At 41.9% G+C, this 16,033-nt stretch overlaps 4 protein-coding genes across 15 annotated transcripts in view; all 4 read right to left on the reverse strand.

Annotated features, from left to right (window-relative positions):
• The window catches only part of InR-2 (insulin-like receptor-like), a 138,233-nt gene extending 136,718 nt beyond the window's left edge, over window positions 1–1,515 (reverse strand). For 2 of the 3 annotated variants that reach the window (XM_031977698.2, XM_076368351.1), the window contains exon 1: window positions 657–1,515. The gene's annotated coding sequence lies outside the window, so the exon portion shown is untranslated. The remainder of the gene's footprint in view (window positions 1–656) is intronic. The other variant, XM_076368354.1, reaches the window with a different exon arrangement.
• An 887-nt stretch (window positions 1,516–2,402) lies between these two features.
• On the reverse strand, window positions 2,403–9,274 carry LOC116427445 (major facilitator superfamily domain-containing protein 12). 9 transcript variants are annotated; one of them, XM_031977805.2, is made up of 8 exons: window positions 7,973–9,138; window positions 5,257–5,443; window positions 4,855–5,157; window positions 4,234–4,516; window positions 4,047–4,161; window positions 3,300–3,668; window positions 2,864–3,117; window positions 2,404–2,762 (listed from the first exon to the last, which is right to left on the reverse strand). In XM_031977805.2, exons 3-8 carry the CDS (start codon window positions 5,039–5,041, stop codon window positions 2,642–2,644), a joined length of 1,329 nt encoding a protein of 442 aa, XP_031833665.1. In that variant the 5' UTR covers window positions 5,042–5,157; window positions 5,257–5,443; window positions 7,973–9,138; the 3' UTR covers window positions 2,404–2,641. The 9 variants fall into 9 exon arrangements, with proteins under 9 accessions (XP_031833692.1, XP_031833718.1, XP_031833699.1 ...); XM_031977814.2 differs by lacking the exon at window positions 7,973–9,138 and adding an exon at window positions 5,802–6,819; XM_076368362.1 differs by lacking the exon at window positions 7,973–9,138 and adding an exon at window positions 5,802–6,819 and having other exon boundaries at window positions 5,257–5,730.
• A 1,160-nt stretch (window positions 9,275–10,434) lies between these two features.
• LOC116427471 (maspardin) lies at window positions 10,435–14,348 on the reverse strand. 2 transcript variants are annotated; one of them, XM_031977875.2, is made up of 8 exons: window positions 13,976–14,091; window positions 13,742–13,904; window positions 12,688–12,822; window positions 12,505–12,610; window positions 12,299–12,419; window positions 12,030–12,138; window positions 11,217–11,465; window positions 10,435–11,037 (listed from the first exon to the last, which is right to left on the reverse strand). In XM_031977875.2, the coding sequence occupies exons 2-8, from the start codon at window positions 13,838–13,840 to the stop codon at window positions 10,975–10,977; spliced, it is 882 nt and encodes a 293-aa protein (XP_031833735.1). In that variant the 5' UTR covers window positions 13,841–13,904; window positions 13,976–14,091; the 3' UTR covers window positions 10,435–10,974. The 2 variants fall into 2 exon arrangements, with proteins under 2 accessions (XP_031833735.1, XP_031833731.1); XM_031977871.2 differs by having other exon boundaries at window positions 10,438–11,037; window positions 14,091–14,348.
• Window positions 14,349–14,800: 452 nt separating this feature from the next.
• Window positions 14,801–16,033, reverse strand: part of Tdg (Thymine DNA glycosylase) — a 104,295-nt gene continuing 103,062 nt past the window's right edge. Inside the window, exon 10 of the transcript XR_012998756.1 lies at window positions 14,801–16,033. This exon is cut by the window's right edge and continues 1,629 nt beyond it. The gene's annotated coding sequence lies outside the window, so the exon portion shown is untranslated.

Raw genomic sequence — 16,033 nt, forward strand, 5'->3', positions numbered from 1 at the left:
ACCATTTTACTTTAAACAGACGTTTCATTTGAAGATAATACATTGATAGTAACAAAATAGCTTATTACTTTGATCCGTGGGGAATGAACAACATTGAGTCTTGTTAAATTAATCTAGAAATTTTCATCACGAGTCTCACTTGTCATTGTATGGCAAGGGGTTTTAAGAGACGATTGACGAGCGAACTAATATCATTTCGAAAAATAAACATGGTCGATTTATTGCGTTAAGAAACGATTGACGAGCAGACTAATATCATTTCGAAAAATAAACGTGGCCGGTTCGGCAATGATTCTGGCGCGCGTTTCCGAACGGCGTGCAGTAGAGCGACGCCGATCGGCGACAGAACGCGAGAAAGAGGTGAGTTCGATCGCGGGACGACCGGGTATCGAGAGCGCGACGTTTCTCGATTTCTCGGTTTCACGGCGGTGTCGACGCTCCCGCTCCGAAAATACAAATACTCTCGGTATAGAGTGAGGGGCTCCACTCACTGTGTTTCTCTCTCTCTCTCCTTCTCTACCTCCCTCACACTCTGTTCCTCTCTCCCGAGCAAGAGCGAGAGAGGCACGTATAGAGCGCGCGAGCGCTCGGCCGTCACAACGCAACAGACTATCTCTCTCTCACGTGGAGGATACCTCTAAAAAGAATCGACTTACCGAGTCAACGTGGTCGTCGTACAATCACCCGGATGCTCCCCTTCGAGATGTCGAGACGCAGTTGCGATCGAGAGTCGATCGATAACCATGGAGGAGAATCGGTCGGCAGTAACAGAACAATAACAACCAACAACAACAAACAGCACACTTGTTCTCTTGTGAATACGAGCACGCTCCGCAGTACTCACCACACGCGTAAGTAGTAACACATGTATATGTACATATACATATAAATATAAATATTTATATATATATATATCTATACATATGTATCTATATATATGTATTACACATACGAATATACATATATTTATATATATATTTTTATATATATACACAATACACATGCACACGGAACGCCAGAAAACGCGCAAGAGAGATACAGAGCGGAGAAACTCGTTGATCGCCTCGGGGGGTGGAGGTGAGTGGAGGGGGGTCCAGAAGAGAACACACGAGGTTGGTCCACGGTGGTCGAGTTACAACCAGAGCTCGATGAACTTTCTGTCTCTCTGTGTGACCGCGCTCGATGAATATATTCCGCGCGACACGTCGTCCGAGGGCCGCGCGTCGTCACAGGCAACACGGGCCAGCCTGAACCAAACACTATCCGTACCTGTGCACGGCACGATTCATTCTGAGGCGGGCGGTATCCGCGCTCCTTCGTAAGAAAAATCACGATCACTCCGGGGACGCAGATTCCCCGCACGGGTCGCGCACAACTTGTTTACTAGAACGCGCACCACGCCATGCCTCGTGAATGCGCGTCCGCCTCCGTGCTCCCCTCGTCCCGCCGCGAGCAAAACAAGACTCTGCGCAGTAGCCCCGCGCGCACCTTCCGGGCCATATTCGCACGAGCCGATGTGTGCGCCGTTTGTCGTTGCCTCGTGCTCCACCAAGGCGCCTGTCCCCCACCCCTCCGATTCTCCTTCGCCTCTCTCCGTGCCCCACCGCAACCCGCCAGTGCGTTTCCCCACCCTATTTCGCGCTCGATCGAGACACCGAGACCGCTGTCTCCTTCTCTGTTCCTCCTTCTGCCACTCAATGGCTTTTTCTTCGCTCTCCCTTCCCCTTGCGGCATTCGCTCGACGCGTCTCACTTTTTCTCGCCCCCTCTCTCTATTACACGGGATCGGCCTTTCTCTGTCGCCCTACGCGCGTCTGCATACCTCGCGCTCCCTCTGTCCCGTGTTCCGCGACCGACGCGACTCGATCCGCGGTTCCGTTCCCCCTCCCCGTTCCTGTCCCTCAAGCGAATCCAGCTCCCGTCTCTATCACGTTGCCTCTCCACACGATAGCCGAGCTATATCGTCTGACGAGGCATAACGGCCGCCGCGTAGAATTCAACGGATCTCGTCTTACGCCTTCTACGACGCAACGACGCAACCGCGGCTCGCCACGTAACGCGTAAATCGAGCGGGTCATCGTACCTTCGCGCCGCTACACGTCGCTGCGTTCCTGCGGAAAATTCCGTGGATCGGCCGCCGACCTGCGGGCGACATCTATCCGCGCTGGATGGGTATCACGGGTCGTCGGTAATGAGAATGCCTATGGTATCGGGAGAAAAGCGAAACTGGCGTGAAGAATTTGAACTCGGATATTTATAGAAGAATTGTTTTGTAATATCTCCTTTACAAATCGTTTTCCATTTGAGAAATAGACTTTGGATTTTTGTGTGTTCCGATATTATGGAAATCTTCAGAAACACGGTGCGAAATTTTATGTCTATATTACTTGTAGTCTATTAGAACTAGGTATTGGTACAGGAAGTAAAATTGTACCCCAACAAGGTCCTTATTAATAAATAATTATGCGGTCGTAGTTCCTCGTGATAAGAAGTTTAATTGTCAGGAAAGTTGTTAAGTTGATCATAAAAAATTTTATTATTACTCTTGATGCAGTAGCTTTCTCCGTACAGTGAACGAATAGAAAGATGGATTATAGCACAATTGTGATACATTGATTAACTGTTGGACGCTGGAAATGTATCTAAGTTAAACATCGCGACACAGAGATTAGCGTGGCAAGACCCAGAGACATGGAAATAGCGCAGACAAGTGCAAGAGTGTCTCTATTGTAATTTGGACAGAGTTCCGGTTGCGTGCACCTCCTGGAAAGCATGAAAAAAATGAAATGATAGAAATAACATCTTGTTGACTCATCATCGGGCCTTAACGATTTAAAATGAAAATGAAATGTTAGCACCCTCACCATTTTTCAATGAAAATAACAACCAATCCTGTGACAACCTTGTCAAGAAACGTCACGACGGAATAGACAATGGCGCTTCGCTCCGTTCGCGGGCCAATTATTTCCGCAGTGACGCTCAAGGCGGTGACCATCGTGATGGAACTTCCAGCTCCGATCAGAATCGCGGTAATATAAATGATAGTTGCACTGTTACCACCAAATTCCGTAATCACCGCGGAGAACATTCCAATAACTGTACCCAAGAAGTAGCACATCTGAAAAGCGAACAACATTCATTGCTTCTTTTCATAAAATGAATTGCACTTTTTTACTCATTGTTATATCATCTACTCACTTTTGAATCGAATAGAAATTTAAAAAGTATATAGATTGTGCGCAGTTTATTTAAGATTCTAAGACGAGGTATTAATTTCTAGCAGAGAGGTAAAAAACGGACCTTTGTGCCACAAGATTTGTTTAAATGTTTCAGCATCAGTGCCGCCATAAAGGAGGACACATACGAGACTAACGGAACAGTCGCCAAAGCTTGTTTTCCATTGATGTCTGTTTCTTCTATGTACAACGGCAAATAAACGGTAGCCAAAGTAATAAACAATCTGCTGGCTACATATAGCATCGCTACTCTCAGTAGAATGGTCGTATTAAACCAAGAGCTTCGATTATTCTGAGGATTATCGATCAATCGTTGGGATTCCTCGGTCCTCCCTTTATGCAGTTGGTGACGCTCTAAGAGGTGTCCTTTTAGGAACACATGGAACAATATGGTGGTGACCAATCCGATCAGCGTCAACGTCAGTACAATGTCCTGAAAGGGTTCAGTGCTCTTAAGTTAGGTACTTGTCTCTATTCCAAATTGCTTATAATTATTAAATCCCTAAATCTTTACAGGCTCTAAATTGCTACTGAATCAACAATACGTTTTCCTTCATGTTAATAGAATTTCAGCGCTACGAGCAGGTCGATGTCTTACCGATGCAGTAAACTAATTTACAGTAGACCGTGAGCAAATATTATTTAAAATGGTAAACGGTATTAGTTACGAAAATGTTTTGACATTGTATTTGATCAAAAAACACACTGAACAAAAGTAGAGTTGCATTTTGAAATATTTCTCTCGAATTTTGTTGAATTGATTTCGTAGTCGTCCAAATGTTGTGTACTATACATTATACCATGTACTTACACGAAATTTGTAATTGTCCTCTTGAGCAAGCCGAACAACGATTTCCTCGTTCGTGGGGAGGACGATCCACGTGACAATAAACACCACCACTGCTGCCCCCACTTGAGCCGAATACCTGATTCACCAAGCACTCCGATTACGATTGAACAGTAATTTCCAGTATTTAACGTCGATAAAGTGTTTTCACCTTATGGCAGTCAAGTCCGCTCGTGCCAGCGGAGAATTCGTCAGCTTCGGAATCATGGACAAATGAGAGATTTGCACAGCCGCCCAGCCCGTTTGGAACATGGAGATGCTAGCCACGTAGACGATCATGACGGTGATACTCGAAGGTTCGGCAAAACCGCCGAAGATCACAGGGAATGACAAGACGACCAGGACGGAGCCAATTATATGCCAAACTTTTTGCGTCCAGTAACGATCGACCAGTATACCGAAAACTGGCGTCATGAAAGCATCCACGATTTGTCCTTAAATTAACCGTACCTCAATGTTATTATCTCTTTCCATTCACGAAAAATAATCCTTATTAGCTATGGGTCCTTTGGTAATTTGAGCGTTACGTGCCCACTCGAAAGTTTCTCATTAGGAATATTCTATTAGGAGATTCTATTTCATTAGAAATACTAACTAATATGCAAACATACATAAATTAGGGAACAAAGGCATTTCAATATTTCACATATTGATGCATTACACATTACGCAAAGTTTAATATTATACATAAGACTTTATAATTTTGCTGTATCAAATCAAATGGTGACTGAGAGTCACTTCTCGAGTCCAAAGGATTAAATTTGTAATTTACCTAAGAGTAAAAGAGCGCCAGCGGCAATCGGCTTCAACAAAGCCACCCTCTGGAAGTAGATAAGGGTGTAGGAGAACCACATGGCGGCCGTAAGATCGTTGAAAATGTGTCCCAAAGCGTAAGCGAACTTGGTCGAGGTAGCGACCTTCCTCTCCAACAGCGGCGACCTTTCCGCGTCGTTCTCCATTTTTGCAAATTAGGCGATCGTTTCACGGTGTTTTAGAGCAGTTCCAAACAGCTCCCGTTCCAGGTGAATCCGTTGCGGTTGTGCGAGGAACACATCATCTTCGTGGTGTTCTGCAACTAATCGCGGGTGTGATGTCACGGATATGGGTCACGAAGTTCCCGTGACGTTTCAGCAGATAATCCGATTCTTAATGAAGCGGTGATATATTAACATACTTTTTCTTGGGATATTAATAGCAGCCGTTCGATCCGTTAACGCTCTGCCATGTGAAATTCTACAATAGTGTCGGTTACATTGCGCTCGGGTAAACGTTGGGACAAGGATTAGACGTTAACCCGCATATCGTGTTTACGTAACGTCTGAATTTGCAATTTATCTATCTTATTCCCTCCTTTTTATCCTCTGTGAAACGTAATTAGAATGAAGAATTCGTTAAAGAAACGAGTGTTAATCCTTATCGGACGTATGTCACCTCTCACGTGACATTACGCTTTTTACACTAGTAGACGTTTGTCACTTGTTGTGTGACATAGCAAATCGTTCTTCCACATTCGACGATGTAGCGACAACTCAGGTATGAGAATCTGACGTCCGATAAGGGTTAATTGCTAGTCCGATGATTAATGAACTTGACTTTTCTCGTCGATGAAATACTACATATTTATATGGTTGGGGAAAACTTATTAAAGCTGTAATACGAGGATCAATATGTATTACAAATTAACTGAAATTTTTCTACTCTCTGCTGCTCACCACTCACGTTTCTCTTTAACAGCAAGCAATTATTGTTTAAAATTGCTCGAATAATGTGCGAACGACGTCACGTAACAGTTAATCGGTAGTTCTCACGAATATTTCCCCGGGACGTGTGATTATGGTAAATGTAAACACGTTACGTGACTTTGTAACCATATCGACAATCTGCGTGTTTAATAATATCCGGTTTGTAAAGAAACAAGGAAGTACTCAAATATAACATTCTTAATCTATGTTTTTCTTAACACTAAACGTACCGATACTTCATATATATTTATTCCTACCGTAGCTACTCAACTTATAAAATAAAAGTACACAAGTTGAATGACAACTTTTTCTTAGTGGAAACAGAAACAAACGAAGAGACAAAGATTGGAAAACCGATTAATCGGACGATATTGGAATCGACATTAAGTTAAATGAACGAAAGAAAACACGGAATTTTCAAGGAAATTTGAAAACCGGTCTGTAGCGGCTTGCAAGCACGACATAAAGAAACATTTGGCGTATAATGATCTATGACAAGTAGGTCAGCGAGGTTACTTTTGAGAAAGCCGTTGTTCGAGAATTATAGCCAAGTTTGTTTTTTCTTCGACAATATTGCAAACGGCCTTAGTACCAAATTGCAGATGTTATAAACTATGAGTTTCCGAAGTACAAGGCATGGTCAAGCGATCCTCGGCGAGTGTTGTCACGAGGCTTGGGCCTGGAGGAAACTCTGCTGCGTTGCCAAACTTCCACTAAAGAATACTCCTCCACCAAAGCGCACTACCTTTCCACAAAAAACACGCTAAGGTCGCAAGGAATAGGCGGTGATTGAAAATCACCGGATGTACCTGATGGGTTAACGGCAACGCGTGGCTTAACCAATTAGGGAAAATTCACTACGAAGCTTCCTGTGAAGCAAGGATAAAAAGACAGTCATCACGAACAGACAAGCAATCAGAGTTAACAGTTAATAGTCAAGAGTTGACACGAAGTCCTCGCGGTCTCTGGTTAAATACAGATTCACTTGCTTAAACTTGTGAGAGCTAATTTGTACGCATATCCTCACCCTATTCACTAAAGTGGTGACAGTCCGACGTGATCACAAGTTCGAATCTTCGTTCGGTTCATTTAAGTAGTGCAAGTGACACAATGACAACGACCAGAAAAGCCGCAGTAGTTGGAGCAAACAGCAGCCTCGCAGAGACCGAAGATTCCGCCGCGATGCCGGAAGTGAACCGCGTTGGCATTCACGTTCCGCCGTTTTGGCCGGAACAACCCGGCGAATGGTTTAATCAGATCGAGGCGCAATTTGTATTAAACGGCGTAAGGTCGGATAATACCAAATTTTACTACATCATGTCGCAACTCGAGCCAAAATATGTGTTGGAGGTGTAAGACATCTTCGGCTAGGCTCCAGGAACAGAGAAATACGAGACACTTAATAGGGAGTTGTTGCATTGTTTGTCCGCTTCCCAAACGCAGCGAATTCGACAGTTGCTGGAACAGGAAGAGACAGGAGACAGGACTCCTTCTCAATTCCTCCGCCACATGAGCAATTTGGCAGGTGCGACCATTTCAGACGATTGCCTGCACACGTTGTGGTCTGGCCGATTACCAGCGATGACACGGTCCATCGTAACGGCGCAAACCGACCTGCCGCTTAACAAATTGGCCGAGATCGCCCACCAAATTAGTGAAGGGACAGCGCAAAACCATGTCGCTAGTGTGACGCACGAATCCGTGATGGTCGCATTACTAAAAAGAATTAAACTTGTGAGAATTAATTTGTACACGCATCCTCACCCTATCCACTAAAGGTCATTTGACCGGTCGCGGTACGTGTAGCGTTGAACGTCGCAACATTGAAAGAACGTGACGCGCTCAACGTTATAACAATTGATCCATTTTAGCCTGTAGAGCTTCTGCGATCACTGTTGTAGTCTTCATTGTATCAGACACATGACGACAATCGATTTAATTCAGATTTTCATCAGTTTCAACTTTTAAAAATCGTACAACAGATTATTAAGTGAAAAACAAAAATAAACGAACTGACTGTGAATCGTCGTGTACCTAGGTCTCTCTAATTCAATCATTCACAGATCTAAAAACATCAACTTTTCACAAAGAGACTTCAAGAAACACAGCTAAAAGTTTCTCACACGAATTTTTCAAAGCATCACTCACCATCCACTGTTGCTCCGTTCAGCCATGAAGATTGTCACGCGCAAAAAGGATCGCGAGAAGAAAGATCCGCGATGACGATCGTCTTCGAGGAAATCGCCGCGCGCAGCTGTCCTTTCACTTGTGAACGAATTTCCGCATAAGGCTTTCCGTCGGTTGGTAAAAACCGCGTTGCGGCCCGAAAGCTGATTAGTTTTGATGCAACTGGCGATCGATCGACCGTGCACGAGCTCGTCGGCCATTAACTTCGTCCGCGGTTCATTGAAAACCAGTTCCCAGTGCCGGGATATCGAATTCAACACCGACCCCGCGTCAACAGACGAATCATTTGTTTCTGGTAATCGGTAGCACTTCCTGTTACCGGAAGTTTCCCCGTCCAGTATCGATCGATTTATACTTAAATTACCACGGGAAAAAATCGCAAGAGTACAGCTCGGTTAATGGAATCCTTCTCTTGAACCAACACGACCAGAATCTTGAAATCAGTTGGATCCTTCCGAAACTAACGCACATCAAAAGTCAGGATCTAGACTATGATATTGACACTCTAGTGTTGTAATATCGAATTCGACGCCAACACTGCATCAACGAACGGAGTATTTGTTCCCAGTAATCGGTAGCGCTTCCTGCCACTGGAAGATCCTCAGCCCCGTATCAATCGATTCCCACTTGAATTATCAGAGAAAAGAATCGCAAGAGTACAACTCGGTCTACGGAATCCTTTTCACGAACCAACACGATAGGAATTTCGAAATCGACACGATTCTACTGAAAATGATGCTAAGCGAAAGTCACAATCTAGACTTATGCTACTGACACTCTAGAGTTGGAATATCGTGTTGGACACCGATACCGCGTCAATGAACGGAGTATTTGTTCCTGGTAATTAGTAGTGCTTCCTGCTACCGGAAGTTCCCCAGACCCGTATCAATCGTTTCCTGGTTGGATTGTCACGAACAAACATCGCGAGGATCCAGGTTGCTCAATAGAATCCTTTTTACGATCAAACACAAGTGGAATCTCGAAATCGTCACACAATCCCCGCGAGGATGATGCTGAATGGAAGTCACGAGCCAGACTTGCGCGACGCTCCTATGCGGGATGGGCGCGAAATCAAACACCCCGATCTTCCTAGCGAAGAAACGGACGTTAGGTTCTTGTACACACACCACATACCGGCTGCGAGCGTGAGCGAGCTGCGCGGCTGTTCGTCGACCGAGCACCTGGGAGACTGAACACTTTCAAACACCCGGCGTTTCCCGCTTCACGGGTTGGGGACTATCGGCACAATCGCCGGCTTGATTACAGAGGCACGGTGAACGAGCACCGCGCGATAACCGCAATCTTATCTGACAGTGGAAAATCTTGTGCTCAGAGGAACTGTAATCGGATCGATCGCGCTTTCTTTCTTTACGAGTAAAGTAGCCTATCGCGATGTAAACAAAGAGGGTGGCCCACCGGGTTCGGGTAGAGATCAATTATATGTGGAGCATTGGACGTTGACGCTGGCGGAGCTTCTAGTTATCAGAATGAATGCATCGAGTGTCAAAATCGAAGCGATTTATTCAATGAAGTACTTGTGAAGTACTTATGAAGTGGGTAGTTAAGAAATGTACTCGATCATTTTCGAAATACATACATATTTTATAAGGTATAAGTAATAAGAAAATTATTATCGAATTTTCTTGGTGACATTTATTTTAGTTTCTGGGAGACCAGATTTAACGTCTATCCATTGTTTAAAATTAATTTAATATCTGAGAAACATTCTGCAATAGTCTTGTCAGAGTTAGATATAAATCAGTAGCAGAGAAATAATTTTACTTCTCCCGGTGTGTTTTGTAGAATATGGCTTCCATCACGCGACGGTAGAACCCTTCTGGCGGAAGCCTTTATTTTATAATTACAGTCGTGAGGTTTTTATAGAGCAGCTATATTCGCGAAGAGGGTAAACTCTGGTGCGTTCACTTTTGCTGGAAGGAGACACGAGGTGCTGGTGTATGTTGGTTGGATGTCTGCGGTTCGGTGCACGGCAACGATTAATGCGTGCGATGTTTCTGTGTGTGGAACGTAAAGGTATCGCCTAGGTGAGCAGGAAAGGGTCTGTAATCCGAGACCAGAAGAGAGAAACGCCAAGAGCGTACAGAGAGAAATCGATACCGAGCAAGTTCTTGTACGGTCTCTCAGTTAGGAGGTCTTACGAACTGTAGAAGTCCCGAGAGTTCGTTCACCGGAACAGCCACAGGCGAAGCAAGTATTTCATCAACTTAACGTATTCAGTTCATAGAAGGAATCAAACACGTTCGTTGGCTAGCACATTGATTGTCAACCCAATCATGAGTTCGCGTTTTACATTCTTTTTCGCAAATTACGTTTACCCGTTATAAAAATAGATTAATTGCGGGGTGAAATTTGTTGCCTTGGATCGCTTCACCTACTAATGAGTTATGGTTGCTGTCATTCTTAACACTGTTCACCCATTTTCTTATAAACATTTATTTCGAATTAGTATATACAGGTTGAATTGAAAAACAAAAATGTATCATCGACATTAATCGCCGCGTATGTTTACAAAATTCGTAATTGAATTTTTCGAATATACGTTTAACCCTAACCTTCTATTGCACCGTGAATGAACACATTCTTTCGATTTGTTTCATGTAACAGTCTCCTCCGATTCATTAAAAACACTGTGTAGATTCACCGGGGTTTCGAATTTATCTTCTAATGAAAGCGTTTTTACAAATTTTTTCTAAAAAAATATTACAATATTAAATTCTGGCGAATGTGTGATAAAAATGGAGCGGACGCCTTGTGAAATAGATCGCTCTATACATGGAATACTTCGACGAGTATGATATGGACGACGGTGGATATAGTTCTGGAACTGTTCCGCGGTTGTTTCTACAATCGCGTTGACTAACATTTGGTCATCAACAACCAGACGGAAATCGCCTTCATCGTGCCGAAACTAAGTCAAGGAACTTTCATTTCATAAAATCATCCTATTGTAACTTCGTTCTTTCGGAAGCTGCGTATTCCGTCCCCTCGAATTGTCTCAGATGTATCTGAAAATTGTTTAATTTTCTTTAATCTACAATTTATAGTAATAATGACTGCATAATAATTAACAAAATATAAAATATGCTATAAATAAATAATTTATAATAATCTATAATCTACAATAAAACTTCTTGAACACTACTCGAAAGGAACGAGTTTATCGGAATGCAACGCATATTAATACCTGTAAATGCAAATTGACTTCCGCCGAGCGACTCAAATATGGAAAATTCCCGCCGCTTTTCAGGTGCGCCAATTTAGCGTTAGGATAACATTTGTACACCTCTTCTCTTACCGAGTTTGACAGTGCATACTCGTCGAAAACGTCTATGATCGTGATAGGCAAATTGCATACCTTTTGCGGCTGGACGTAACAATTTACGCAATTCATTGTCAACCGTGACGCCAATTCAGACTGCGTCAAGCTCTCCAACTGCGTACAAAGAAATGGTTTCAAGTATGTGTCTTTGTAAACACGACCGATTATGGTAACCTCCGGTTAATCCAGGCAATCGATTATTCCGTGATACTTTTTCCATTTGTTCAGAATTCAGAGATGTGAAGCACCATTTACATTAAAAAAAAGGTGCGGCGACACAGCGTTGATATATGAGTTTGTGTCAAGATAAAAACATCAAGAATATACTATTTTTTGTTGGAGATAAATATACTGAATATAAAAATACTGAAAATGCACGTGTGCAATCATGCACTGACGTTCTATCAATGCTTAGGACTAAAATTATAATATATTATACGAGCTAAGAAAAATTATCACGGAGTAAACGAAGCAGTTCGTGGTAATTTAAGAGCTTAATTTTTTGTTTGTTAAATAAACCTAGCGAAATTCTGCTACTTATTGTTCCTCATCATGCAGGTGCAACATGTCACTGTACTCGTGACCCATTCTCAAAAAGGATGAACAGTAATATTCAGCAGAAAAATTATAAAATGGTCAAAGGATTATTCGAGTTTATCTTCCGTGAGAAATATTTACCCTTTCAACCATGAAATCTATGGCTTCTACCATTTCTCCATCGACCTTTTCCGTTACGAAGTTCCCCATCAACATTTTTTTCAATACCAACGACGGCAGAATCCAAAACCTACGATTCAGATCGATTAGCCGTAGTACCAAGTAAAATATTTGAGATAACGTATCGCGTTCTGTTATTCGTCCGCTTATCTCGAAACAGTCGGCAAGCCGACAACTAAACGTAAATTCTCTAATCCCGCGTTACATACGAGAACGACACGTATACTTACACTGCTGCGGAATCGTTGTAACTGAACACCGACGTGTCTGTAAATGTATTACAAAGTACTAGCGACACTACTCTAGGGCAATGAGCATTGAACTCGGTGAATTTTTGAGCAAGAAAACCACCTGTAATAATAGAACGAAGCATTCGTAATTGGAATTTTCTTCAGGCTTAATAAACCAATATGGCGGTTCATTCATAAATACAGACCTAACGAGGCACCGAATAGGTGCACCTTGTCCAACTCCATATAATCTAGAAGTTTTCTAAATCCGTCGCACCACTCCTTGACGTTCCAATACACTGGTGGCTCTGCCTAAAATTCAATTTCCACATTAATATTGATTCATCGGACAAAAAATACAGTTCGTACTTATTTTATACAATATTTACTGATATAATTCTGTATCCCCTCGCTGCCAAGCCTAATATTTGTTTAAAGAATACATCCGCCGTTCCGCTGACCGGTGGAAGACATATTAACGGGCATTTAATGGTTTTTGGGTTGGAATCGTATACTTTCCATCCCTGAAATGAAAATCATAATTATAAGTGCATACACAGGATATATATACACGTTATATATATTTATATATATATATATAATATATTAATATGTTAATATTCGAACCAATTATGAATTTTATGAATTTTAATAACCTTTTGATTTTTCTCAAGTCTGGCGGAATCTCTGTTAGAGTTCAGTTCAGAGAATTGACATTTGCATAAAGATCCGCAGATTATTCATGTACCCAATAATCCTCCTAATAAGAGTGCATTGACTTCCGCTTAAATCTCGTGCGAAGCGATATCGATCGTGTTGTTCCGATTTCGATACTTGAACCGGAACGCGCCATAATACGAAACAGGTATTCATGTCTACAGTTTTAATGCGGTTTCCTAATTCTCGTGCAGTACTTAAAAAATAGATTTCTTTCTATTTATCTACTCTTGTAGTTTTCTATATTTCAAAACACCTATCTGAACGCATAGAATAAGTATGTACGTGTAATCTGAAACGCCTGACCGGAATGATTTAGTATACAATCACGGCCTCGGATGCGATATCTGTTCACAACGATCATGGCTGAGTAAGGATCACCTCGTGTACACTTGATATATTTTTTATACGCAGTTTTCAATGTTTTGTCTCGCCCCACTTATTTACTAATTAATTTCTGATTTCATTATCGCCATTATGCGCTCATTGAATTATAAATATTATGTGTTTACTTTATTCACGTTTCAATATTTTTATCTGCTTCGGTATGGACAATATTGCCGTTATTAACATATTCTGTATGACGACGGGAGGTCCTTGCCGCGAGTTTCGATTCTCGAGAGCGATCTCGTTAAACTGATCGTTCAAATCGAAAGGAATCGTTACGCGATTAACAATTTCGAGAATCTTAGGAAGTGTAACGGATATCTGGAAAGAATGCTTTACCTTGGTGCCATCATTGTCAACAACGATTTTCCTGAGTGGTATGGAGCTGCGAAAGCTGAGATATTCCTGCGAACGGGACAGCTCACTCGAACACGACATTTTTCTTTCCTGGTGGCCGTCGATCACACTGTTTATCGTCGCAAAACTACCGCGTTACCGATATCTAGAACCACAGACAGAGATGGAACGACTGAGACAGCAGATAACAGGTCAGTTTGAAATCAAGATTCTCACGGATAGCGTGACGATATGAATATTACGATAGAGACAACGGCCTGATCGCGAGTTCTTTGTTACAAGAATACGTGATGTTATGGAACAGACACTAAATGTTACTAAATAGACCTACCTCAGGACCAGGTTATAACTCGTATGATTTTCTTCGTATTGATGTGTCTACTAGACATCCTCGACAGATTTAGGCATGTGTTGAGAAGGAATCGAGTTGATCAGCGACTTGAAAGGTCACATCACCTTAACAACACTGATTCGCGTGAGAGAATACCGACAGTGTCAACTAGTTTACACCCTCTTTCGAACATCGTAGCGTTTCGTCTTTCTTACTCGTCCGATCAGTTACACCGTATTGTTACTATCCACAGACATTACTGCGCATGCGCGGATACAACAAGTCTCTCTCTTTATAATGACGGTATTATCGAGGACCTGTCTTACCACTTGTAGTATAAATTGTTTTCGTTACCGACGAGAGATAAAACAACTGTTTCTCATCGGTGATAAGAGCAAAAGAGATACAAACCATCTCATGATCTCACGCAGAAACTTCGATTCATCTGAAGGTATTTATGTAATTGAAAGTGCAGTTACCGAATGAGTACGATGGGTTGCATGTCCTAAGGAAACACCTTAATTTCAACATTTATTCGAAAGAACCATCTGCAGATGAATTGACGATTTCGTTCTTCAACGGAAAAACGATTCATAAACAATTCCAATATTAGTAATAACTGATGCATTGATGATATTTGATTTTGCACAGTGATTTGAAATAATAAATGGTAGGTCGCTTTAACGAATCAGTTTATTTATTGACACATACTGCCAATGACTCCGTTAATATGAGTCGAGAAAGAGAAAAGTTCGTCTCCGCAATATTTATCAGGATTCAAATTTACAAGAGGGATATCTCGCGCGTTGCGATTTCATTCATTCACAATATATGTACCGTACAATTTAACGCACACTGCTGACATCGGTGTGCCTTCCTCATTAACTAAGGTTTCGCGCGACTTTAATCGTTTTTCTCTCGATAACATCGTTACGACTATCTTTGAACAGTAACGTCGAAGGAGATTACAATATGATTATTCTGGTAAGGCTAACTGCGGGTTCGGAGAAAAAAAAGTGTACACACATCCAAGGGCTTCTTTTTACAATCAGATATGATCACTTTTCCGCGTTTATCTGATGAATCAGTTAAACTTCAGTCGAAAAAACGCGAAAGTACACATTGCAAACGACATTGTTACGCTGATCCGTTTAACGTGCGCATTATAGGTGTGCTTAAAATAATTATAGGTGTCCTTCGACTTCCTTCAAATGGCAATTTATATTACATCTCGTCCATCTGATCATCAGAAATCAAACTTGCTTCCTGTAAAATGTAGTACAACACCTCGTATTCGAAGTCTTCAATACCTTAATAATTACCATCCAAACATTATATTCCATGAACAGAGTTGTTGAAGATTCAATTCTTTTAGATGCAAGCCCTTATCGTCTGATGCTTTAGCAAAATTATTTCGTCCCACTAATATTGTAATGAAAAAATCGTGTAATTTGGTAGAATGGAAGAATGAACTTGACGAATAATTATATAAATAGAAATTTTAATTATTCTTATATTGATTTCTTTATGTTATAGAATAATCGACGTAAGCCAAAATGAGAAACTCGATTACGAGACTTTCTACTACATTTTCTTCCCCGCGTTTGACCAGTAATCAAAACTTCATCAATTCATTGTCCACCGATGAAATGGTCGTTCTTCGATGAAACGGCATATTGTATACTGACAACAGAGCAAAAAGATCGCGTATTCGGAACTATAAATCCCGTGCACGCGGTTGGTAAGAAAGTGAATATCCGCGGTAGCTGGCGCACCCTTTTGTCGGGATTTTGTAATCAACCCTTTGCGGATGAAACTCTTGTCGCTCGTTTTGATGGGGCTTCGTTGGAGCTGCAGTGGCAGTTCTCTGAATCCTTCGAAGGATGACGCGTTTCACTAGATTGGAAGAAACGACGTGTGTTACAGATAAAAAAGACGGATGC

This window comes from Nomia melanderi, chromosome 6, assembly GCF_051020985.1.
Source record: "Nomia melanderi isolate GNS246 chromosome 6, iyNomMela1, whole genome shotgun sequence".
NCBI lineage: Eukaryota > Metazoa > Arthropoda > Insecta > Hymenoptera > Halictidae > Nomia > Nomia melanderi.

Coding starts and splice junctions, on each gene's coding strand:
- LOC116427445 (XM_031977832.2), bottom strand. CDS start 5,041: ATGGAGAACGACGCGGAAAGGTCGCCGCTGTTGGAGAGGAAGGTCGCT. Junction 4,162..4,233: donor GCGGACTTGACTGCCATAAG/GTGAAAACACTT, acceptor TTGGTGAATCAG/GTATTCGGCTCAAGTGGGGG. Junction 2,763..2,863: donor GTTATTTTCATTGAAAAATG/GTGAGGGTGCTA, acceptor CATGCTTTCCAG/GAGGTGCACGCAACCGGAAC.
- LOC116427471 (XM_031977875.2), bottom strand. CDS start 13,840: ATGTCGTGTTCGAGTGAGCTGTCCCGTTCGCAGGAATATCTCAGCTTT. Junction 12,823..13,741: donor TTGACAATGATGGCACCAAG/GTAAAGCATTCT, acceptor TTTTCATTTCAG/GGATGGAAAGTATACGATTC. Junction 11,038..11,216: donor AAGTCAATTTGCATTTACAG/GTATTAATATGC, acceptor AACAATTTTCAG/ATACATCTGAGACAATTCGA.